Genomic DNA, 24,771 nt, shown 5'->3' with positions numbered 1-24,771 from the left:
TATTTGGCTTAAAGAAGACAATCTAAATGTGTGCAGTGCTAAGAATACTCTGCAATATTATAGGCAAATAAATGACGAGCTTTTGCCAACAACTAAAAACATTCTTGCTCTACTTTCCCATGGACAGTTGTGTGGGTGACGACCACGGCTGCATTTTCCACAGCTTATTTTTGGAACTGCTTTCAGGAAAATATTGAGCTCATGCACACATAGTTACACCAGCAAAGAATAACTCTAAGATGATTTTTATTTGGATTCGAATATCTGTTGTAAATTTCTGTTGACTTCCATGCAATAGATACTAGAAGTGAAGAGACTGGATAATCCGTGCGCTATCACTTAGAAAAACAGGAAAAGCATTCATAACTGCCCACGTCACCTGTCTGGTTCGAACGTCCCATGGGTGCTGATGCAATGGACACTTGGCTGGACATATTCCATGGTGAACTGCTCATGGGGGATAAGGTACACCTTGTTCTGAAACAGATAACAGATGTCAGGAACTGCACAATCTTGCCCTAGTTCAGAGTTTCAAATCAAAATGTTCACTTCTAAACCGTGTTGGCCTCAGTGATCTCACGGCAGCAACCACAGTAAGCCAGCATCATCTCCCAAGGTTTTCACAATTCTAGCCCGCACCTTTGCTGTCACTGAACGCCACCAAGAGAATCCGTTTTCTTAAAAGTTTCTTAAAAGTACATTTAAGAATGTACTTTAAGAAGTATTTTTTTAAGTACATTTTCTTAAAAATGTTTGATATAATGATTAAAGCAAAGGCCTATTTTTACTAAACATCAGATTATGTGGTCAATTGTTCAAAAAAAAAGGAATCTTTAATCTAAATTCTAAAATATTTGAAAGCAAATATCAATGAATCTTTGCATTGAACAAGGTCTTCATCCACTGGGTCACACTATTCTCAAGTAAGCCACAAATCCAGCCAAAATATTGTTCCATGGGTACTGTGAACTCATTGGTATGACAACCAAACGCTCATGTACTAATTCAAACCCTCAGTTACATCAAGAGTGTAGAAATGAACTGTAGATGCTGGTTTATACTCAAGATAGACACAAAATGCCAGAGTACTCCGCGAATCAGGCAGCATCTCTGGAGAAAATGGACAAGTGACATTTTGGGTCGCGATCCTTCCTCAGACTGATTGCAAGGGATGGGGGGCTGTAAAATGGAAGTGAGAAAAGTAGAAAGGAACTGCAGATACTGGATTATACCAAAGATAGACACAAAGTGCTGGAGTAACATAGCGGGTCAGGCAGCTTCTCTGGAGGAAAAGGATAGGTGACATTTTTCAACCTGAAATGTTGCAACCCTTCTTCAGACCGTCAGTCTTTCATCCTTTTTTCCCCCAGAGATGCTGCTTGACCCATTGAGTTACTCCAGCACTTTGTGTCTATATTCTAGTCAGTTACATCATTCCAAGACCTCAAAGCCAGAGCACACGCCTTCAAGAGCTAGAGGCTCTGCGGAAAGAATCACAGATAATAAATTGGAAGTTCTCCAATGATTGTATTGCCTTACACTGAAGGAATCTTGGTGCAGACATACTAAGTCTTAACCTTTCAACAGTTAGCTGTTCGCCTCCAAATCAGTTTAATTTGTTAAAAAAAAATCACAAATTATTGTCCATCTGAACCATTCACATATAGAAAAACATGAGCTTATTTAACTATTCATTTACACAGGCGGAATGGTACCATTCGGCGCCGCCGTTTCGGCACCACTGATTTGGCGCCGCCGTTTGGAGGAGCTGATCTTTTGCCAATTCATGAGAACGTCTCATTAAACACAACCAAAACCCAAATTTGAGGGTAAAAACAAATCATTTTTAAAGTGCAATCATTAACAAAGTAGACAGTAAATTGTTACAAAGTCTCGAAATGCATTCTACTGGTTTAGCTTCAGGTGAAGTAAGTTAGAAGAAGAAAGATTAAAGTTTAGATGAATTACCGGCTGGTAATTTTTATTTTGGGCATAGGAAAATTCATGACACAATTTATAGGGGACAACAGAGACCTATATTAAACGAGAGAGACAGAGACAGAGAGACAGACAGAGAGACAGACAGAGAGACAGAGAGACAGAGAGACAGAGAGACAGAGAGACAGAGAGACAGAGAGACAGAGAGACAGACAGACAGACAGACAGACAGACAGACAGAGACACACACACACACACACACACACAATCAAAAACAGCGATGCCGAAACAGCAGCGCCGAAAAGTACACAACCCCCTATTACAGTGTTTGAACCCTTTTGCTATAATACCACTAATTGGATTGGAGACAGGTTTTGCCAAGCATGCGAGGGAGAAAGAATTGGTAGTTTTAAATTCATGAACTCTCCCTTACCAATAAAACGTTGGCCGAGTCTGCCACAATCTGCAGTTCCACTCTGGTCGTTAATTCATACACAGCGACACGATTCATAGAATCAACTGCAACTCCACGGCAGAGAAAGCTGGAATTAAAAACAAGCTCCAAATTCTTAGCAAACAACAGAAAGAGCGGGTTGTTCTATGTTGGGACAGGAATATATATATATCATACAACAATTTATCCATCCACTAGTCCAGCTCACCATTATTTAGAATTCAATGACCAAATAAAAAGTGCATTCAATTTTGTTTGCCTGTTTACAGGTGAGAGAAGGGGCAGAACACTGTCACTGTGTGAAACGCATGCGCTGACATGTATTTTATTTTCCTTCTTTAGGGGGATGATCTGCAGGTAATAATGCTTTGAGTTATCAATGATATGAATATCGAAACCAGTAATTCAACTCCTACTTCTGCGATTTACTCAGGGGCTCCTACAAAAACCCACCCTAATATTCCTCAAAATTCCCCAAATATTCCTCAAAGAGAACGGTTTTTTTTTCTGACCCTTATGAGGATTTTGCCAGGAGTTAAGGGCCTGAGCTTTGGGGAGAGCTGGAGCAGGGTAGGACTCTATTCCTTGAAGCGCAGGAGGATGAGGGGTGATCTTATAGAGGTGTACAAAATCATGAGAGGAATAGATCGGGTAGACACACAGAGTCTCTTGCCCAAAGTAGGGGAATCAAGAACCAGAGGACATAGGTTTAAGGTTAAGGGGGGGGGGGGGGGGGGGGGGGGGGGGGGGGGGGGGGGGGGGGGTATTTCATAGAAACCTGAGGGGTTTGTTCACACAAAGGATGGTGGGTGTATGGAATGAGCTGCCAGAGGGGGTATTTGAGGCAGGGACTATCCCAACGTTTAACAAAGAGCTAGCATAGGATAGGATAGGTTTATAGGGATATAGGCCAAATGTAGGCAGGTGGGGCCAGTGAAGATGGTACATGTTGGCTGGTATGGGTACTTTGGGCCGAAGGGCCTGTTTCCACGTTGTATAACTATATGAGTTTATAACTTTGCTGTCACAGGGGAGCAGCATTTCCATAGCACTTTTCATCCCTCTAACTGCACAACTGCAGACCGTGATAGGAGAACTATAAAATGCAGCAACATTGCATCTTTTATGTACATAACACCTTTACCATGGCAAAACGGCCAAATGTATTTTACAAAAGAGTGATCAAACAAAGAACATTGGCACCAAGCCACAAAGAAATGTTTGGACAATCGAGCACATGGCTTCTCGGGAACATTCTTAAAGAAGAAGGTCATGCTGCCTGTCCCGCTGAGATATTCCAGCATTTTGGGTCTATCTTCGGTGTAAAGCAGCACTGGCAGTTCTTTCCTAAACTAAAGTAGAGTTTGAGAGGGGCGAGACCAAGAAATTGTGTGAAGACAAGTTTGAATAATTTAAAATGGAACCAGGTAGAAACACGAAACTGCAGATGCTGGTTCATGCCAATGATAGACATAATGCGCTGGAGTAAGTCAGCGGGTCTGGCAGCACCTCTGGAGAAAAAGGATGGGTGATGTTTTGGGTTGGGACCCTTCTTCAGGTCTTAAAACTGAACCATTCTTAACTGAGAATTATTGGAAGTTAGCAGGTAAGGTGGTGATGGGTGAAAGGCTGTGGATCAGGATATGGTCAACAGAGATTCAGATGATCGCAAGGTTATGGAGAATGGGGCCAGGGAAATGCACTGAGACAAGAGACACAGGTGAGCGAGTCTGGATATGAGCTGATGGAAGACCAGAGTCTGGTGATTAGATAGAGATGGAAATATGTGGAATAATATGTACATGAGGTCAGAGACACAGTGGGAAGAAATGTAGGCGTTACTGCACTTGCAGCAAACCAGAACACAAAAATCAAATGCATTCGGATAATCTTTTGCCCTTCCAAATTCCTCGTCCCCATTTCCTGAATGAGGCCAAAATTAGTCATTTTGTCTGGGGAAGATCCCGAGGGCATTCGATAAAATCAGAATTCTCTGTGAGGAAGTACCTGGATTCTGCAGTGCACGTCCCATTGTTCACATCCAGGAGTGGACAAGGTCCATTAAAACAAAAAACAACAGCATTTTGTTTTTGAAGCTGTCTGCTGTGACTTTACTACAGAGCCCAAGTCTCAACTCTATGCAAGCCATTTCACTCGTGATTATCAATTTGCCTTTTCTCTCCTCACTCACACAAGTATTAGACCTTGCCTTCTGCACAAAACTAGCACTTTCTTCTCTTTAGCCATTCACAGGAAGTGGCCATCACGGCAAAGACATTCATTAATTGTTCATGGAAGATAGACACAAAATGCCAGAGTAACTCAGCGGGACAAGCAGCATCTCTGGGTGATGTTTCAGGTCGAGACCCTTCTTCAGATGTCTTATTCATCCATTGATTGCTCAGGCATTTGAGGACAGTTTTATCATTAGCATTGGTTTGTTATTGTCAAGTATTGAGATACAGTGAAAACATTTGTTTCTGTAGTAACCTGTCAAATCGCACTATGCAGGTCCCACCACTGATCTTCTGTCATCCTTGGTTCCAGAGCCTTCCAGGATTATCCAATTTGCTGGACCTCGGAGAGGAGTCCAACAGTACTGCGATGGCCCACCTAACCAGCCGGGAAGCCGAGATACCTTCCGACCAAGTTGGCCTCGGAAATTGGCTATGGGAATGGATGCCGGCTCTGGCTGGTCCGGAGTTCCAGAGCCCCGGCCATAGGGGGAAAATACAACCCCGATGATCGGTGCAGAAATCCCGACGAGGTTGAGATCGGCCATCTCACCCAGCCTAGGCGCCACATTTTCGGGGGGTCTTCCAAGGGGTGAGGGGGGATTTCAAGTGCTCTCTCATAATTTTGTCTGGATTAAAAGAGGTGCTGCACCACCAGTTGCCGGAAATTTGGTGGTAAACCTGTACATGAATACAATCAAGCTGTTCTGGAGGTAATGCTAAGAGAAATATCCCAGAATAGTGTTGTGGCATTAGAACATTCCAGTTGCAAAGACCGTGCAAATAAGAAAAAGTGCAAGGTCTGCAATGAGGCTCGTTGGAAGATTAGAATTAGACCCTAGATTATGGGACCACCATACAGTAAGTGGTCTGATAACAGCGAGGAGGAAGCTTTCACATAATCTGGTGTTAAGTGCTTTCACAGTTTTGTATCTTCTGCCTGACGGGAGAGGGGAGAAGAGGAAATGACTGGTGTGAAGACGGTCCTTGATTATGATCATGAGGTGTAGCTGGAGGTAAGCAGGTGTGTCTGGTTTGTGTAATGGCTGCATCCACAACTCGCTGCAATTCATAGAAATTAGGTGCAGGAGTAGGCCATTCGGCCCTTCGAGCCTGCACCACCATTCAATATGATCACAATTCCTGGCCATCCACAACTCTTTGCAAAGGCCATTCAGCCCATCAGGTCTGCTCAGCCATTCGATCATGGCTGATCTAATTTTCTCTCTCAGCCTCATTCTCCTTGCTGCTCCCTGTAACCTTTGATGCCCTTCCTGATCATGAACCTATCAAACTCCGCTTTAAAAATACCCAATGACGGCTTTCACAGGCAATGAATTCCTCATATTCACCACCCTCAGGCTAAATAAATTCCTCCTCATCGACTTGTAGTTTATGGGTCTGTCAGTGAGTTTTATCCAACAGAAACAAGATAAGATAAACATCAAAAATACAACCGACAGCAAGACAGAAAGCAATATAAGAATGAAAGGGATAGACAAGACAAAATGGATAGCATTTTATCTCCTGCAAGCCAGCAGAGGTTAGATAGGCCAAATGTCCTCTTTCTTCCATTGTAAAATCCTGCGGTTTTAGAAGAAGATTCAGTTCTGAGAAAGTGCGTTTCTTTTCAGCTTGTTACAAACCTAATCAAATTTCTTTAGGAAATGAGATCTGCCGCATCTAATTAGCAAGCTAATTTTGCATAGATTTTTAGGGATGAACTATAAAGTACAGCAGCTGTGACTTGCTGAGAAGAAGCAATAAAACCTCTGCGAAGCAATTTGTAGATGAATTGGTTACATTTAGTTTAGTTTAGAGTTACAGCTTGGAAACATGCCCTTCGGCCCATCGAGACCGTGCCTACAAACCTATATGTCTTTGAGAGTGCCGGAGGAAACCGGAGCACCCGAGGAAAACTCACGGGGAGAACATACAAACTCCGTACAGACAGCACCCATAGTCAAGATGGAACTTGGGTCTCTGGTGCAGTAAGGCAGCAACTCTATTTGATGCTGGGTGATATAAATGTATTTGACACAACCTCGGGGTTTGAAATAGATAGATTGCAATGTTCTCAAATGCTTCTCCAGCTAAATTCATGTTTTAACTCGAAAAATTACCTGGAGATATTTCACACATCTGCTCCCGCTAATTACACAAGGTAAATAATTCAAAATTACAATCTTCCCTAATTTTCAAAACATTATATTTGATCTGTGAACATTTTCCCACACATCCCCACGCATCTGGCCAACTGCCGACTCTAATATCTGCAGTTTTCATTAACAACAAGTATGTGAATGTTGACTTTAGAAATGAGTAGTTCAAATTCCTTTTACACTCCATCCAAACTTAAGCCAGATTGCAAAACCAAAAAGAATTGAAAATGTAATCTTTGCAGCACCAATCAGAATTTGGGTTGCAAAACTGACTTTATGTTTTTATTTTAGCCAAATTTATCTGCACCCTTTAGCTTCTAGTTTTCCAATTAGGATTGCTCATGAAGGATTATAGTGACTCATATCTCCGCAACATGGGAGTACCGTTTCCCACGCTTTGCAGACAGTGAGGGAATTTGAACAATTAAATATCAAATGCAATGAAGGGGTAATAAGGTGGGCCAATAAGCTCCACATAGCACTACACATAGGAGGAGTGGGTTCGGAGAGGCAAATGGCCCACTCCTTTCATTCTATGTTTGTATGAAAATTTGAATCATTAATCCAAGGGTATTCAATGTCTACCGCAGTAAATAATCTACTAAAAATCCCAAAACAGCTATGGAGCCGACAACAGAATAGTAATATAGTTTGCATCATGAGCCAAACACAAAGTGCCGGAGGAATTGAGCAGGTCAGGCAGCATCTGAGGAGGGAATGGACAGAAGATGTTTCAGGTCGGGACCCTTCTTCATACTGATTGGAGCCAGGGGATGGGGGTGGGAGGGCGAGAGCAGGAAAAGAGAGGTGGGGGTGGGATAAAACCGGGCAGGTGATAGGTGGATATAGGTATTTGTATCATCATGCTCAATATAAATAGGATTTATTCAGAGCATTGTTCTGGCACTGTGATGGCCATGTGTTCATGCTGGCTCCACATGGACGCTCCCCATCAGTCTCCCGGCTGTCTTCCTCACCCTTACGGGTTGCAAACTCCAGAACACCATCACCACATAAAAAATATGCTTCTCATACTGCCATGTCTTTCATCTAACCAAATCTGTATCCCTCGCAGCCACGAGAAACTGCAGATGCTGGGTTACAAAAAAAATGGACACAAAATGCTGGAGTAACTCAGCGGGTTAGGCAGCATTTCTGGAGAACATGGAAAGGTGACGTTTCAGGTCAGGGCCCTGCAAGATCCCTTGCATCTTCAAACATCCGTCAATGGTAATAACTTTGCTCTGGTCAACTGCATCTCAAGCTGCCTGGATCTTGCACAACTCTCAACATTCAAGGACAAGCAGCCAGACATCCCCACTCCAACCTTGCTACATTCGGGGGATCAGACCACACCATCTCTGCTACAAAAACAAGGGAAGGCATGTACAGATACCTCTGTCATCACTGGAGCAGGTTTTATCAAGTTCTGAAGTTTTATATCTGACCTACTGAACCCAGCCAACACACAACTAAGCACACCCACTTCACCTTCCTGCCTCTGTCATGTTCTAACTAGATTTACCTCTGCACAGGTAATGTTGGTATAACAGGTAAAAATAGATCAATACAGATGCATGATATCCCACCCACTCCACTCTGATGCACCCCTTTAAGGGGGAATGGTGCTGAAGGAGAGAAGGAGAGAATGGAAGTTTAACACCTCCTTTTAAAAATTTGATTCCTTAAGGGGAGCAGCAAAAATCAGCCACAGGATTTGTTTTTTTTCTGCTTTTTCCTTTTACTTTGCATTGGGTACTTTGTCAAGAGCAAGTATCTGGTTTAATTTCAAAAAGGTGAATCCAAAAGCAATTTGCATAAAGGGCCAATAATAACAATAAAAGCTCCTGGATTTCACTGCTTGCTGGAGATTTAATCTGGGAAGTCTGATCAAGGTTAAAACAAAGATTGTCACAAAGTGTTGAAGTCACTCAGCGGGTCAGGCAGCATCTCCTGAGATCATGGATGGAGAACATTGATGCTCTTCAGGGACGTTGCCTGACCTGCCGAGTTACTCCAGCATTTTTTTGTAAACCAGCATCTGCAGTTCCTTGTTTCTACATTGGAACAAAGATTGGTGTTTTTAAGGGGTCTTCCTCACCTGTATTTGCAATGATGGAGCTCGATTGTGATGCGCTGGTCTTGCCACCCGACAGCATTTACAACAACACTGAGGCTTTCTCCTGGATCCGTCTCAGTCGCGTATTCAATGAGAACCACGTAGGCACCTGAATGTGGAACCCTCATTCGCAATTGTACATTCATCTTGAAAATGCAAAAAAATACAGTTATAGCATTCACCAACAAAAGTGCTAAGAATACCATTTTCCAATTCATCACAGGATGCTAAACATATTTTTAAGAGAGAGCTCTCAGGGCTAAAGGAATCAAGGGATATGAGGAAAAAGCAGGAACAGGGTACTTATTTCAGATGATCAGCCATGATCATATTGAATGATGGTGCTAGCACGAAGGGCCAAATGGCCTACCTATTTTTCTATGTTTCTATAAATAACATTTCAAAGTTCCACTGTTGAAGGAAGGAACTGCAGATGCCTGTTTACAACAAAGATAGACACAAAAAGCTGGAGTAACTCAGCGGGCCAGGTAGCATCTCTGGAGGTAAGGAACAGGTGTCGTTTCGGGTCGAAGAAGGGTCTCAATCTGAAACGTCACATATTCCTTTTCTCCAGATATGCTGCCTGACCCGCTGAGTTACTCCAGCTATTTGTGTCTATTTTCCACTGGTGAAGGTTTGGTTTCAAAAATGAAACAATTTCCGATGACTGGACAAAGCAGGTAGCTTTCTCCCTAATAAACACATCAAGCTGAATGCATTACCTTACTGATGGTGACACACAAATTCAATTACAATTTTTACAAGCGATGAAGTCTTTGAAAAATAAATAGTTTAGTTCAAAGATATAGTTTGGAAACTGGTTCTTCGGCTCACCGAGTCCACGCTGATGAGCAATAGTTCTATCTGACACATATAGGGAAATTTTACCAAAGCCAATTAACCTACAAACCTGCATGTCTTTGGAATGTGGGTGAAAACCGGAGTACCCGAAGCAAACCCACATGATCACGGGGAGAACGTACAAACTCCGTACAGACAGCGCCTGTAGTTAGTATTGAACCCGGGTCTCTGGTGCTGTAAGGCAGCAACTCTACCGCTGCCCACAAGACGGTACAGTGAGACACATTAAGCAGGCTGGTCAACAGCTGTGCAAAAATTATGCAGTGGATTCAACATTGGGCACTCATAGTAATAACCACCGATTAAAAATACTGTGGGGATTGGATTAACAAGCCAGCTAACAAAACTATGGCGCAATATCAATGTGCTGATTCAGAGGCTGGAAGCATATGTTGAATGAGTCGGAATGACAAAGGCATGTAGAGGCAGAGGAGCTGAATGGCCACTATTGTTCCACCATCCATTCAATGCAGCCTCACTGTAAGGGAAAGATGCTACATTGTCAACATTGTTACACTTCACCAACAAAAAAAAACAGAATTAAATAATGTTAGAAGGGAGGCATGGTGGTGCAGCGGTAGAGTTGCTGCCTCACAACGCCAATGAGCCGGTTCGATCCTAACTATGGGTGCTGTCTGTACGGAGCTTGTACAGACTCCCCGTGAACGCATGGGTTTACTCCGAGATCCTCGGTTTCTTCCTACACTCCAAAGACGTACAGGTTTGTAAGTTAATTGGCTTGGAATAAATGTGCTGTATAATTGTCCCTAGTGTGTGTCGGTAATGTTAATGTCAGTGTGGACCTGGTGGGCCGAAGGGCCTGTTTCCACACTGTATCTCTAAACTAAACTAAAATCTATATGGGTATAAATGTGGAAGTTATGTTAAACTGACAGTACGCAATAGTTAATAATAGTTATTGAAATAATTCAATCACAGATCAATCCAACTGTTTTATTTCCAATTCCTCTCACTCCGAGTTTGGGTGCAATTGCGAACCATTTTATTTTATTTGGATCAGATTTCTGGTAAAATAGAAGAGGAAGTTTCAGATGCAAGCAATAGTGCCTGTTCACTGGTGCCCCACTCAATCATTTCACCATTGTACTAACCTGTTTGTTGTTCAGGATGACCATTGTTGGATGGCTTGGTGTGGGCTGTACTGAGTGACATTGACTAGGGAGGTAGTTTTCATAGGCACACGTTCCATCAGTGGCCTGCAGTGAGGGAAAGCCATCCAAGGAAAGATGTCTGTACAGCAAACAACTGTAGAGAGAGAGGGAGAGACCAACCTCATCACTTCATTGTCACAATTGCAAGAAACCCAATGGAAACTCAAATCCATTTTACTCTCAAAAAGCCAAACAGAACCTGCAAATATTGGAAATATTCTCCAGAAAGTAAATTAGACAATATCTGATGGAAGGAAAATAGAGTTATTGTTTCAGAGTAACGACTTTTCATTATGGTAGTTCCCTAATGCCATCCCTTGTGACTGAAAGAGCTGCAGTTGCAGGAAATCTGAAATAAAAACAGAAAATGTTAGATACACTGCAGTGGGCATCTGTGGAAAGAGAAACAGATCAAAGCCTTTGTCAATGCTGGGAAAGAGAGAAAACAAGTTAGTTTGAAGTCGCTGAATGTAGGGGTGGAATGAATAGGATGGAAGGTATATATCTCTGATAGGGCGAGACTAAAGTTGGCAGACGATAAGCTGTTCAAGAAGGAACTGCAGATGATTGGAAAATCGAAGGTAGACAAAAATGCTGGAGAAACTCAACGGGTGCGGCAGCATCTATGGAGCGAAGAAAATAGGCAACGTTTTGGGACGAAACGTTGCCTATTTCCTTCGCTCCATAGATGCTGCCGCACCCGCTGAATTTCCCCAGACGATAAGCTGTGATTGCAAATAAAATAATATAAAAAGCTGCTAAATGTGGAGTTGCAGGAAGTGCCCAGCAAGTCAGCTTGGGCTAGTAGGGAGAAAAAATGAGCACATGTTATAGAAGGATAACTTACAGAAGAGTTGGCCAATTCAGATACAAGTAGAGAAAGCAAGTTGGAGACACAGGGACATGCAGATGCTGGAATATTGAGCAAAGTGCAAAGTGCTGGAAGAACTCCACAGATCAGGCAACATCTGCGGAGGGAATGGACAGACGACGTTTCAGGTCGGGACCCTTCTTCAAACTGATTGTAGTAAGGAGAAGGAAGCTGGGAAGAGTGGTGGGGCCCAGTACACAGACTGGCAGGTGATAGATTGATACAAGTGAAGGGGATTTGATTGGCAGATGGATGGAGTGAGTGAGAAATACAAGAGGTGTAAAGGAGACAAAAGGTGTCAGATAAAGAGAGAAGATGAGTGAAATGTAAAGCCAGAGGGAGGGATATAAATGGAAGGGGACAAGGGAGGGGGGTTGGGGTAAAGGAGGGCAGGATAGTGTGAGAAATGGGTGCAGGTGGCAGAGTTTAGAGAGAGGGGATAGCAGGATATGACTTAACATTGTATAATTCAATGTTTATACCATTGGGCTGTAAGCTAGCCACGCAGAATACGAGGCACTGTCCCCCAGTGTGCATGGCTCACTCTAGCAATGGAGAATCCCAGGAAAGAAAGGTCAGTGTGAGAATGGGAAGGGGAGTTAAAATGATTAGCAACCAGGAGATCCAGCAAGCCTTGGTGGACAGAGTGCAGGTGGTGAAATGGTTGCCGAGAAATCTAGTTGCCTGATGCTGTCTAGTTCAAATTTGAGCTTGGATGGCCACAATATTCCCAGATATAAAACAAAATGCTGTTCCACGAGCTTACGTTGGCTCAATGGTACTTGATTGTCACATGTACTTAGGTACAGTAAAATTCCTTTTTTTGCATAATGTTCAATACAAATCTTACTATACATAGGCCCAATCATACTCAAAAGTGTAAGAAATGTAGATTAAACTGAGGCAGTTCACAAGAGTTGCCATATTCCCAGTTCCATCTTGTTCCCTTCAAGTGAAAATAGACATTATTCGCCCAGGTCAAATCTATATCCACATATTTTACTTTTATCAAGGTAATTCTTATTAAACTACAAAGTAGAAGACGGAGGTCTCGATGCCAAACCCTTAGCACATCTTACACTCCTTGGATTTATGTACCAAGATACAGTTGGGCTGTGACAATGAAGATGATAAATGGATGAAATGATGGAGGGATTTTCAGATGCCATTATAATAGAAACGTACAAGATTATCCTTGCTAAAACCCAACAATTTTCTCAGCATACTCACTTCTGACTGGTGTCTTGATGGCTCACTGTGTAGGTGCAAGGCTCCGTCACTCTGAGCTGGAGGATTGGTGCTTCATAGTAAGCGCTGGGCAATAGAACCAGGTAGTCCTGCAAGACAAAGAAAGAGATGGCCAAAGTCATACAGTAGCAATATTTAATTTCCCCATTAAAAGTTTTTTTGAAGATCAATATTCTACATTTTTAAATACTTTTCTTACTGGAATTGCAACAGATGGTTAATCAACGTAGAAAAAGAGTGGGGATATGGATTGCTTGGTGAACTCCACAAACACGATCGGCTAAAAGAGCCGCTTCCATAAGCAACAAAATAAATGCTGCAGGAACTCAGTGGGTTAGGCAGCATCTGTGGAGGGAAATGGATGGCTGCTTTTCGGGTCAGGTCTCTTCTTCAAGAGTGGAGTAGAGGGGAGATGGCTGGTCGAATGAGGTGAAAGAAAGGGGTAGTGCAAGGGCTGTTTTTGCTATTTATTTGTTTAGTGCATAGCACAGTTTTGTCCAAAAAAAAAATCAGAAAGTAAGCAGTGTTTCAAGTTGCTTCTGTTCACCAAGTTAACAAGTATAATTGTGAATTGCATCTTGGATAGCCGTAATTTTCTTCTCCCGATTGGCTTCTATTTCTGTCCTAGGGTCTAATCTGGGATCCCAAGAGTGCGATTTGAACAGAGACACCTGCTAAATACTTCCTTATTGCTCCCAAATGTCTCCCATGACAAGTTGGAATGAAACAAAGATGTTCCTCATGGAAGCAGGGGCCTTTCTTGGAGAGCATCCCAAATTCTAATTGCAGTCAGGAGGAAAAGCAAAAAAAAATTGTTCTGGTCATAATGATTTCCGTTTGCATTCAAATGGGTTAATGGGAAAGTAAATTGGAGAGAGGGTAAGAAAGTCCATCTGAACCTTCATCACAGCTAAAGCAGCAACCAAAACCCTCATAGCATCCGATGATCATTGCAGAAGTTCCAAGGGTTGAGTTACATTTTAATAGTGCCAAGTAGAATCAGATTTCAGTTTGGGGCATGAAGTCAAATGGCAATTGGATATTGTAGCAATTGGTAATTTATAAGCAAGATGATTTTCATTGCATTTTAATTATAAAAGTTTGAGTTAAAAGATTGCTTCAATATTTGGGACGGCACAGTGGCGCAGTGGTAGAGTTGCTGCCTTACATTGCCAGAGACCCGGGTTCGATCCTGACTACGGGTGCTGTCTGTATTGAGTTGTACGTTCTCCCTATGACTGTGTGTGTTTTCTCCGGGTGCTCTGCTTTACCCCGTCACTCCAACGATGTCACGGTTTTGTATGTTAATTGTTTCCTGGAAATTGTAAATTGTCCCCAGTGTGTAGGATAGTGCTAGTGTATGGGATGATTGCTGTCAGTGCGAACATGGTGTATCGCTAATGTGTAATAGCTGTATTAAGTATTTGTACCCTGAATTCTCTAAGCAGAGTATTTGACTGCCAATGTTTATACTGGAACAGCCAATACAGAGTGTTTGAGTTGTAACAGAAGTTGGAAGGAAATTAGTGGTAAGTATTTACATCAACTAAGTGGCCAGCAGGGATAAAGGAACATTTGCTGACTGCGACCGACCACAAAGCAAATAGTGAAATGAAAGCAGAAGGTCTGATCTAAACTAACAGCGGATTTGGCAGAGGGTTAGGTTTCCCCATGCAGAACCATGTAGAATAGTAAGATTAAACGAGAACTGTTTGAAGTTTGATCTTGATTTTATGAGGAGTTATGATGAGCGATTACGTGAAGAAGGGCCGTCCGTCTGCGTGCGCGTCAATCTTCAAAGCAGCGGTGTTAAATCACAGATAAAAAGACCTGAGAATAGTAAGATTGTGAAGAAACTAGAACGTCCATATGACCTTGATAGTATGAGGGTGAGAGTGGTGGGCACGTAATCGCTCATCGTAACTCCTCATAAAATCAAGATCAAACTTCAAACTGGTAAGTTCTCGTTTAATCTTACTATTTTACTTCGGAGTCACGTGAGTGATTACGTGAAGATTTCAAAGCTCTGTGATTTTACGGCGGTTACGAATCCAGGCGTCACACACTGAATGGATTGACCATGGATGCGTGTAACTCACGTGACTCCGAAGTAAAATTGTGTGGTTGCCACAACATATCAGTATTACACTTCCAGAGGGAACCTGAAGCCTTATTTTCACCTGGATAGAGTGACTGTGGAAAGGATGTTTTCACTAGTGGGAGAGTTCAGGACCAGAGGCCATAGCCTCAGAATAAAAGGACATACCTCTTTAGGAAGGAGATGAGGAGGAATTTCTTTAGTCAGTGGGTGGTGAATCTGTGGAATTCTTTGCCATAGGTGGCTGTGGAGGGCAAGTCAATGGATATATTTAAGGTGCAGATCGACAGATTCTAGATTAGTACGGGTGTCAGTGGTTATGAGGAGAAGTTAGGAGAATGTGGTTGAGAGGGAAAAATAGATCATGCACGATTGAATGGCGGAGTAGACTTGATGGGCCGAATGGCCTAGTTCTGCTCCTATAATTTATGAACTTCATTAGCACAGATACTTCATTGTTATGTAAACTTTTCAATCCAATTCTTGCCACCTGAGAAATGAAGGGCTGCTCTGACACTCAACAGGACCATACAGGTTCAGCAGCTGACAGCAGAGAGTCTACTTGAACCGTTGTTTGTTAGAATCATAGTACCTAGAAGCATGGAAACAGGCCCTTCCGCCCAACTTGCCCATTCCAACCAAGATGCTCCATCTACACTAGTCCCACCTGCCTGCATTTTGCCCACATCCCTCTGAACTATTCCTATCTATATACCTGTCCAAATGTCTTTTAAATGCTGTTATAGTACCATCCTCAACTATCCCCATTGGCAGCTCGGTCCATATGCCCATCAACCTCTGTGCGAAAAAGTTGTCCCTCAGGTTCCTATTAATATTTTCCCCTCTCACCATAAACCTCTGTCCTCTGGTTCTTGATTCTCCTAGTGATTTTGATTCCCCTATATTAGAAGCTGTGCATCTATCCGATCTATTCCTCTCATGATCTTGTACACCTCTACAAGATCACCCACATCCTCCTGCGTGCCAATGAGGAAACACTGCGCTGGATGGATACATATTAATTAGAGTTTGGAAGAATGAGAGGTGCTCTCATGGAAATGTATGAGATGCTGAGGTTATATCCCCCTGGTGCAAGTATCTTCATCACAACTTGCTGTGAAGGGGGAATCAAAATATGTCAATCTCACATCCAGATCCCATATTGCAAATGATCCTACATTATCTGGGCAGTTTAGTTACTTTACTTAATGTTATGTGGGGAACCGAAGGCTTCATTTAATAGATGGCTTTAAGGGTTTTCAAAGAAGGAGGTAGGGAAAGAAAGAGCAGGAGATTGTGGAGGCCAGGCAGCCAAGGATGAGACAAAAGAGTATAGAGTCTAAGAAAGGATCATATGAGGTTACCGAGGCCCATTAACCTACCAGTGATGAAAGCAGAAGTGAGCCATGCAGTCAGAGAGAACCCAAGAGCAGTATCAAACCAGGCTCCCCAACTAGGTTCATTTTATTTGTGTTTATTATTGTCAACAGTATCGAGGTACAGTAACAGCTTTTGAATGTGTGTACCCAGTCAAAGAAAAGACTTTCCATGAATATAATCAAGCTGTCCGCAGTGCACAGATAATGCATAAAAAGTCAACATTTAGCACAAGATAAAGTCTGATAAAGTCTAATTAAAGATAGCTCAAAGGTCTCCAATGAGGTAGATGGGACATTAGGACCGAATTCTAGCTAATTCTCACAATCCTGAATTGAAGAACTAATTACCAAAGGTTTTTGAATTAGCAATGATTGAATGATGAGCGCAGGTAGACACGAAATGCTGGAGTAACTGAGTGGGACAGGCAGCATGTCTGGAGAGAAGGAATGGGTGACGTTTCGGGTCGAGAACCTTCTTCAGACTGATGCCCGGGGATTGGGTGGGACAGAGATAGAATGTAGTAGGAGACAGTAAGACTGGTGGGAGAAATGGGAAGGGGAGGGGATGGAGGGAGAGGGAAAGCAAGGGCTACTTGAAGTTAGAGAAGTCAATGTTCATACCGCTGGGGTATAAGCTACCCAACCAAAAATATGAGGTGTTGTTCCTCCAATTTGTCCTGGGCCTCACTCTGACAATGGAGGAGGCCCAGGACAGAAAGGTCAGTGTGGGAATGGGAGGGGGAGTTAAAGTGCTGAGCAACCGGGAGATCAGGTAGGCTAAGGCGGACTGAGTGGAGGTGTTCAGCGAAACGATCGCCGAGCCTGTGCTTGGTCTTGCCGACACCTGGAACAGCGGATACAGTAGATCAGGTTGGAGGAGGTGCAAGTGAACCTCTGCCTCACCTGCAAAGACTGCCGGGGTCCTTGGATGGAGTCGAGGGGGGAGGTAAAGGGACAGGTGTTGCATCTCCTGCGGTGGTTTGGGTGAGAAGGGGCGAGTTGACCCGGCGAGTTGCGGAGGGAACTGTCTCTGCGGAAAGCAGAAAGGGGTTGAGATGGAAAGATGTGGCCAGTAGTGGGATCCCGTTGGAGGTGGCACAAATGTTGGAGGATTATAGGGTGTATGCGCCGGCTGATGGGGTGGAAGGTGAGGACAAGGGGGTCTCTGTCCTTGTTACGAATGGGTGGAGGGGGAGCAAGAGCGGAAATGCAGGATATCGAGGAGACCCTAGTGAGAGCCTCATCTACAATGGAAGAGGGAAACCACCGTTTACTAAAGAATGAGTATATCTCCGATGACTTGGTATGGAAAACCTCATCCTTGGCGCAGATGCGGCGTAGACAGAGGAATTGGGAGTAGGGGATAGAGTCTTTACAGGAAACATGGTGGGAAGAAGTGTAGTCTAGATAGCTATGGAAGTCGGTGGGTTTGTAATAGATGTTGGTCAATAATCTGTCTCCTGTGATGGAGACGGTGGGATCTAGAAACGGTAGGGAGATGTTGGAGATGGTCCAAGTGAATGTGGGCATTCCTGTTTTAAAAAGACCTACTCCAAATAGCTGGTGAGTACAATGTCAACATTTGCTTCCTGCATCTACACTTAGACCTTATGTCTTAAAGTCATAACTTAAAAGTACTCAAAGAAACTCAATTGCGCATCACTTTATGTTCAGCAGCACCTGGTCCCAGATGTTAAATCCACAACAAATGATTCTTACCAAGAGGATATCCTCAGCTTCGATCATCACAGACCATATACCAGGGTTGAGCACGAAAGGTTCCACGAAGGTATTCTGTGGCACGGTGACAAAGGTTGGCTCGGTGCTGGGTGTAAATATGATTTGCTTGGTTTGTTCCGAACCTGGGCATCAATCCACAAAAGGTTACATTATTTCCACTCTTTAAAGTGGCCAAATATCATTAATTAAAACTGACACAAGACGTGTTTATTTTATTTTAGAGATACAGCGTGGAAACAGGCCCTTCGGCCCACTGGGTCAACACTGACCATCTGTCCCCGCACACCAACACTGCCTTACATTACTATTATACCAGGTCAAATAGCCTACAAATCTGTACATCTCTGGAGTGTGGGAGGAAATCGGAAATCCCGGAGAAAACCCACGCAGGCCATGGGGAGAATGTACAAACTCCGTACAGACAGCACCCGTGGTCAGGATCGAACCCAGGTCTCTGGAGCTGAGGCAGCATCTACCAATGCGCCACCATGCTGCCATGAGGCTGCCAATTTTCCACAAATAATAATTTCAGAATATGGACCTTTCCCTGAAACACAATAAATTTATCAATTGAATTGCAAAGCAAAAATGATCCAAATTAAATTGTAGATGATACGGGCAATGCCACATTTGAATATTGGATAGAATGCATTCTGTATCAATGCGATAAACCATTAACTTAGCCTCTAAGCACCATTGGGAAACTATACCTCAAAACCAATTTCTTCCTCAATGGGTTTGTAGGGTTCACTAAATTAGCGTGGATAGGAAAGGCCACCATCATTTATCCACCTTTCATTACCACAACTCAAAGTCCTTACTAACCATCAATCTTCTGTGAAGATGACTTCCTAACATCTGTTCTACAGTATATTCACAATTTTCTGATACAAACATCTGTCCATTTTCATTCCTCAAGCATTTTAGTTCATCCCAGGATGTGGTTGCCATTAGAAACCCTGGCATTAACATCCATCTGAGTTTTCCCCTCCCTGGCCCTTCCTGACCATTTCAGACAGAAGGTGAGACTAAACTCTTGGTCTGATGACACAGTTAGAACATGGTTGATTTCCTCCACTGGACATAAGTAAATTTAATTTTACTTAGTAAATTTTAGGTCAATTTAATTTTAATGGCATCACAGGTAATGCTAACGTTTTATTTCAGAACAGCTTACCCTCATTGTAATGGATCATAGGGGGAAGAATAACACAAAATTCTGGAGGAACTCAGCAGATTCTCTGGAGAAAAGGAATAGGTGACATTTGGGTCTGATGAAAAGTCTTGACCCAAAACGTCACCCATTCCTTTTATCCAAGAGATACTGCCTCACCCGTTGAGTTAATCCAGCATTTTGTGTCTTTCTTCAGTGTAAACCGGCATCTGCAGTTCCTTACACATAGGGGGAAGAATGGTGTCTTTTATTGCCGATTGTGCGCTACAACCAAGGAGGGGATTGTCATTCTATAAGTTGTAGAAACAAACAACTGCAGATGCTTCCAAACTCTCAATTAAATGGAGAGGGAGGTGTTTAAGAAAGATACAGGAGAGAGGAAAATGCAATATTATTTCCATGGGATACCAAAGTGTGTCCAGTACCACTACTGCAGATGGACAGGAACAAAACAAAACTAAGGAGTGACTTGTGAGATTATTAGACAAGAGGCTATTTCAGCAATGGCTACAATGGCAAAGAACCCAGCAATGAATAATGTACCATCCACATCATTTTAAGCTCGGTTGGGTACATTGCACAAAAATCGTTGCTTGCAGTGCAACAATGCACTCACTTTAACCGCCACCTTGTAGGGACCAGCATCTGTGTGGCTAAAATCTTACCTGTTCTTTGTCTCTGACAAGCTGCAACTTTGCCAAACACTATGACAGATCCTGCATTGATAGACCTCAATATGAAATGAAACAAATAAAGCTGCAAATCCATCACATGCATCGTCATTGTGACTCTATTCTGCAAAAATAGGCATTGGACAATGGCACAGAGGTGTGACAAGTAGCAAAGTAGGCTGCCATATAATAGATGCAAAGTCTACTTGTCAGTAAAAGAAGCATCCACCTGCAAATTATGTTGGCCTCGTCCACACCCACAAGCATTGCCAATTCACCAAAGATGGGAGCAGGTCCCTGGACTTGCAAGAAAAAGGATGGACTAGCAGCAAAGACTTTTTTTAAGGTGAATTACAAAGGTCAGAGCGCCACTTACAGTTGCCACAAACGTCAAGATTCACCTCGCTGACCACCACCATTCCTTTCACATCAGCGGGACCACGGTTCACGAAGCGGAAGACGATGCGAAACAGGTCGGGGGAAGTCACATTGACAGTCACAACCACCTTAGTCTAGGGGAGAGAGAAGCGGACGGGAAGTATAACAATTCCACCACCTCACTGTGCAGTCATCCTAAAAGTCAGCAGCCCAACTAGACTGAGCGTAACTAAATGTGCAAATATATCTCCACCTGAGTCATTGTAAGATATAACCTCGTGGATAGGTCAACTTCAAGCATTATAAAATATATTACAAAAGTCAGCATATTAATATAAATATTCCATATCATATATCATATGAAAGGCATAGATAGGGTACGCAGTCAAAACCATTTGTCCCCAGGGTAGGCCAACACTAGAGGGGGGAAGGTTTAATGGAGATGTGCGGGGCAAGTCTTTTACACAGTGAGTGGTGGAGTCTGGAACACAGATCCAGGGGTGGTGGTGGAGGCAGATATGATAGTGGTGCTTAAGATGCCCTTAGATAGGTACGTGGAAGTGCAGGGAATAGAGGGATATGGATCATGTGCAGGCAGATGAGATCAGTTTTGACACATTCATTGTGGGCTGAAGGGTCCGTTCCTGTGCTGCGCTGCTTTATGTTTTATGATCTATTGGCGTCAAAAATATTTACTTGCCAACCATGGTCCTAGTAAGATTTGGTATACATTTTCAATACAGTTAAACATTTGATGATACAAATGTTGACTTTTCATTTATGAAATATATTATAAATGTCATATACTGTCCTCAAAGGCATAAGCATTGTTTTTTTTTTAAATCTCATTTCCATCTCCCTCTTTACAGACAATACAAGTTTAGTCTAAAAACACATAATCAGGTTGAATCCCAAAGGAGAGGATTGAGACATGAAATCAGGCACTATGAGCATGTCTTATTCATTTATACCAAGTATTTGGCAATTAAATCATTTGTTAGGTTTTTAATTTGGGTGCTTTTTAAGGTAAGGTGCATTAGTAACCAGTGGTGTATCAAGCTAGCAATTTGTCCAATTTGTCCAATCAAACATTACCACAGAACATAATAGTGCACCATAAAAGTCCCTCCACCATAACCTCACTAGTTTAGAGATACCTCACTACTGTAACATTTCCCCATTCCAGGTCTAAATGCCTCAATGAGACTATTAATTGATGTTTTATAGAGCAGGCATTTTGAATGGTTAATCATTGTAATTCAGTAATGAAATACATAAAATGCAATAAAAGTAAAACTAACTGGGTATTCTATCAACTATTGTTCAATGTTGCTAACGGAGCAGGTTGATAAATGAGCTCTAATGGATTTTTCCAGCTTGAATATCATGATTCCTATTGGGATGCGGTTCCATTGGCACCAGGAGTCTTTCCGTACATGGTCATTGTTGAGGCCAAGCACTTTCAAAGCTGCAACCAGGTGAACTTGCAACCACTCTTTAATTTGATCTCTGACTTTCTTCATGCGAATGTATGTCCACACTCAGGACACCGTGATCAGTAGTGAAATCACAGGTGATTTTTTTTTTTCCCCTTCCTGGTCTGGGGAAACTAAAACTAACTGAAAACTATTGTAAATGGACCTTCGGTTCACGAGCATGCGTTAGTTTCTCCCTCTTCACCCTTGAAAGATCCCAATATCTATTTTCGGTGGATAAGCAGATGTCCTTCCATTGTGTTTCAGCATAAACCTCTCTGTGTCTGATTGTTTCATTGTTTTAGGTTGTGAAAAAGCGAAGATGCATTTGTAATCATCTGCCATGTTTACTCTTTGCAAATGTCCCATGTAGGCTTGCAACCTTTCTCCAGCAGTTGTCAGAGAGAGATTAAAAGGCAGCAAGGAAGCAAAATCTAAACACAATGTAACTAAGAGGTACAGGCTTTCTAATCCTCATGAAGTTCGTCAGTTACAGGAGAAGAATTAGGCCATTCGTCCCTTCAAGTCTACTCTGCCGGTCAATCATGGCTGACCTATCTTTTCCTCTCAACTACATTCTCCTGCCTTCTTCCCATAACCCCTGACACCCGTACTAACCAAGTGAATGTGTCACCTACCTGAATCGGCGACATCTGTGCATAACCCCTCCAGCTAAAGTTTTCAAACTCGAGTGGATTAAAGCCGAAACGAACGGCCCTGCCATCAAAAGCTGAACCATCCTCAATCTCAAACCGCAGATGGTGCAGATCGGGGAAGTAATGATCAGGCTTTGCTCTTTAAAACAAAACGGAGAGAGTGAGGGGAGACTGAAGCCAAAGATTTATTACAAACACATTTTCTAATAAGATAAGGTCATTTGCACGACAGCGCAGCTGGTAGAGCTACTGCGTCACAGCGCCAGAGACTTGGATTTGATTATGATCTCAGACACCGTCTGTGTGGAGTTTGCACGTTCTCCCTATGACCGTGTGGGTTTCCTCCGGGTGCTGTGATTTCCTTCCATCACCCAAGGGCCCGTGGGTTTGTAGGTTGATAGGCCTCCGTAAATTGCCCACTAGTGTATATGGAGGGGATGTGAAAGTGGGGTTAGAAATAAGTTGTGTGGACCTGGTTCGAACCTGGGTCTCTGGTGTCGTGAGGCAGCAGCTCTACCGCTAGACCACTGTGCCGTCCACAGTGGTAAGAGTTATTGGCGACATTTATTTGATACTCTTAAAGATAGTTGATTTAGAAATGCAGTGATCTACCAATACAAAGTGTGTCGGTATCTGGCTCATCCCAGTTACCACACACATTCAACAGTTTATATTGTGAAAGTGTTGAGAGGAGACAGATAGACACAAAATGCTGGAGTTACTCAGCGGGCCAGCCAGCATCTCTGGAGAGAAGGAAAGAGTGATGTTTCGGGCCGAGACCCTTCTTCAGACAGTCAGAGAGGGAGACTAGAGATATGGAAGGGCAAGGTGTGGAAATGACAGATCAAAGCAGACAACGACAGAACAGAAGGTGACAACGAGGCATGCAATCAGTACAATTATACCACAGCTCCAACACAAGAACAGCAGACTGGAGTCTTACTGGTTGCATGCACGTCCTTCAATATTCTGTCTGCACTGGCAACTCCCTGACTGCTCAGCACACATCAAGCTGCCCACAGCGCCTCCGATATCACACTGGCAGCCTGCAGGCAAAGAGAAAACATTAACAGATGATTGTTAATCTTGAAATCAATACACTTTGTAAGAAGCAATCTAGTTGATATACATTTGGTTGCATCAGAGGCAATTTGCCTCAACGGATTAAGTTATTATTGAAGACAAGACTCTGATGGTGCTTCAATGGGAACTGCTGCAGTTTGAACAAATCTGAGTTCTGCTCTTTTTTCCCCTCTCAACCTCTTTCTTCTGCCTTCTCCCCTTAACCTTTGACACCCTTACTAATCAAGAACCTATCAATTTCCACTTTAAAAATACCCAATGACTTGGCCTCAACCGCTGTCTGTGGCAATTGATTCCATAGATTCAATAGAGTCTGATCCTAGACTCTCCCACTACTGGAAACATCCTCTCCACATCCACTCTATCTAGGTGTTCGATTATTCAGTAGATTTCAAAGAGATTCAGATTCAGATTCAGATTCAATTTTAATTGTCATTGTCAGTGTACAGTACAGAGACAACGAAATGCATTTAGCATCTCCCTTGAAGAGCGACATAGCAAACGATTTGAATAAAAAAGAATAAGTGTGGGGGAGGGGGGGGGGGGGGGGGGGGGGGGGGGGGGGTGATTGGCAGTCACCGAGGTATGTTGTTGAGTAGAGTGACAGCCGCCGGGAAGAAGCTGTTCCTCGACCTGCTGGTTCGGCAACGGAGAGACCTGTAGCGCCTCCCGGATGGTAGGAGGGTAAACAGTCCATGGTTGGAGTGAGAGCAGTCCTTGGCGATGCTGAGCGCCCTCCGCAGACAGCGTTTGCTTTGGACAGACTCAATGGAGGGGAGCGTGGAACCGGTGATGCGTTGGGCAATTTTCACCACCCTCTGCAATGCCTTCCGGTCGGAGACAGAGCAGTTACCATACCATACTGTGATGCAGTTGGTAAGGATGCTCTCGATGGTGCAGCGGTAGAAGTTCACCAGGATCTGAGGAGACAGATGGACCTTCTTCAGTCTCCTCAGGAAGAAGAGACGCTGATGAGCCTTTCTTGATCAGAGTAGAGGTATTGTGGGTCCAAGAGAGGTCATCGGAGATGTTAACTCCCAGGAACCTGAAGCTAGAAA

General features: G+C 43.1%; 1 protein-coding gene across 1 annotated transcript in view; it reads right to left on the bottom strand.

The window, feature by feature from the left end:
* Nucleotides 1-24,771, bottom strand: part of lama5 (laminin, alpha 5) — a 265,684-nt gene that overhangs the window by 95,105 nt on the left and 145,808 nt on the right. Inside the window, exons 21-29 of the mRNA XM_055652107.1 lie at nt 23,574-23,676; nt 22,613-22,769; nt 20,498-20,633; nt 18,256-18,398; nt 13,042-13,148; nt 10,881-11,034; nt 8,890-9,053; nt 2,372-2,480; nt 380-477 (exon numbers count right to left, since the gene is read on the bottom strand). Of these exons, the coding sequence (XP_055508082.1) occupies nt 380-477; nt 2,372-2,480; nt 8,890-9,053; nt 10,881-11,034; nt 13,042-13,148; nt 18,256-18,398; nt 20,498-20,633; nt 22,613-22,769; nt 23,574-23,676 (1,171 nt within the window). The remainder of the gene's footprint in view (nt 1-379; nt 478-2,371; nt 2,481-8,889; nt 9,054-10,880; nt 11,035-13,041; nt 13,149-18,255; nt 18,399-20,497; nt 20,634-22,612; nt 22,770-23,573; nt 23,677-24,771) is intronic.

Source organism: Leucoraja erinacea, chromosome 21 (assembly GCF_028641065.1).
Source record: "Leucoraja erinacea ecotype New England chromosome 21, Leri_hhj_1, whole genome shotgun sequence".
NCBI classification, from domain to species: domain Eukaryota; kingdom Metazoa; phylum Chordata; class Chondrichthyes; order Rajiformes; family Rajidae; genus Leucoraja; species Leucoraja erinaceus.
The sequence above is the reverse complement of the archived record's forward strand: the minus strand, read 5'-3'. Positions and strand labels throughout refer to the sequence as shown.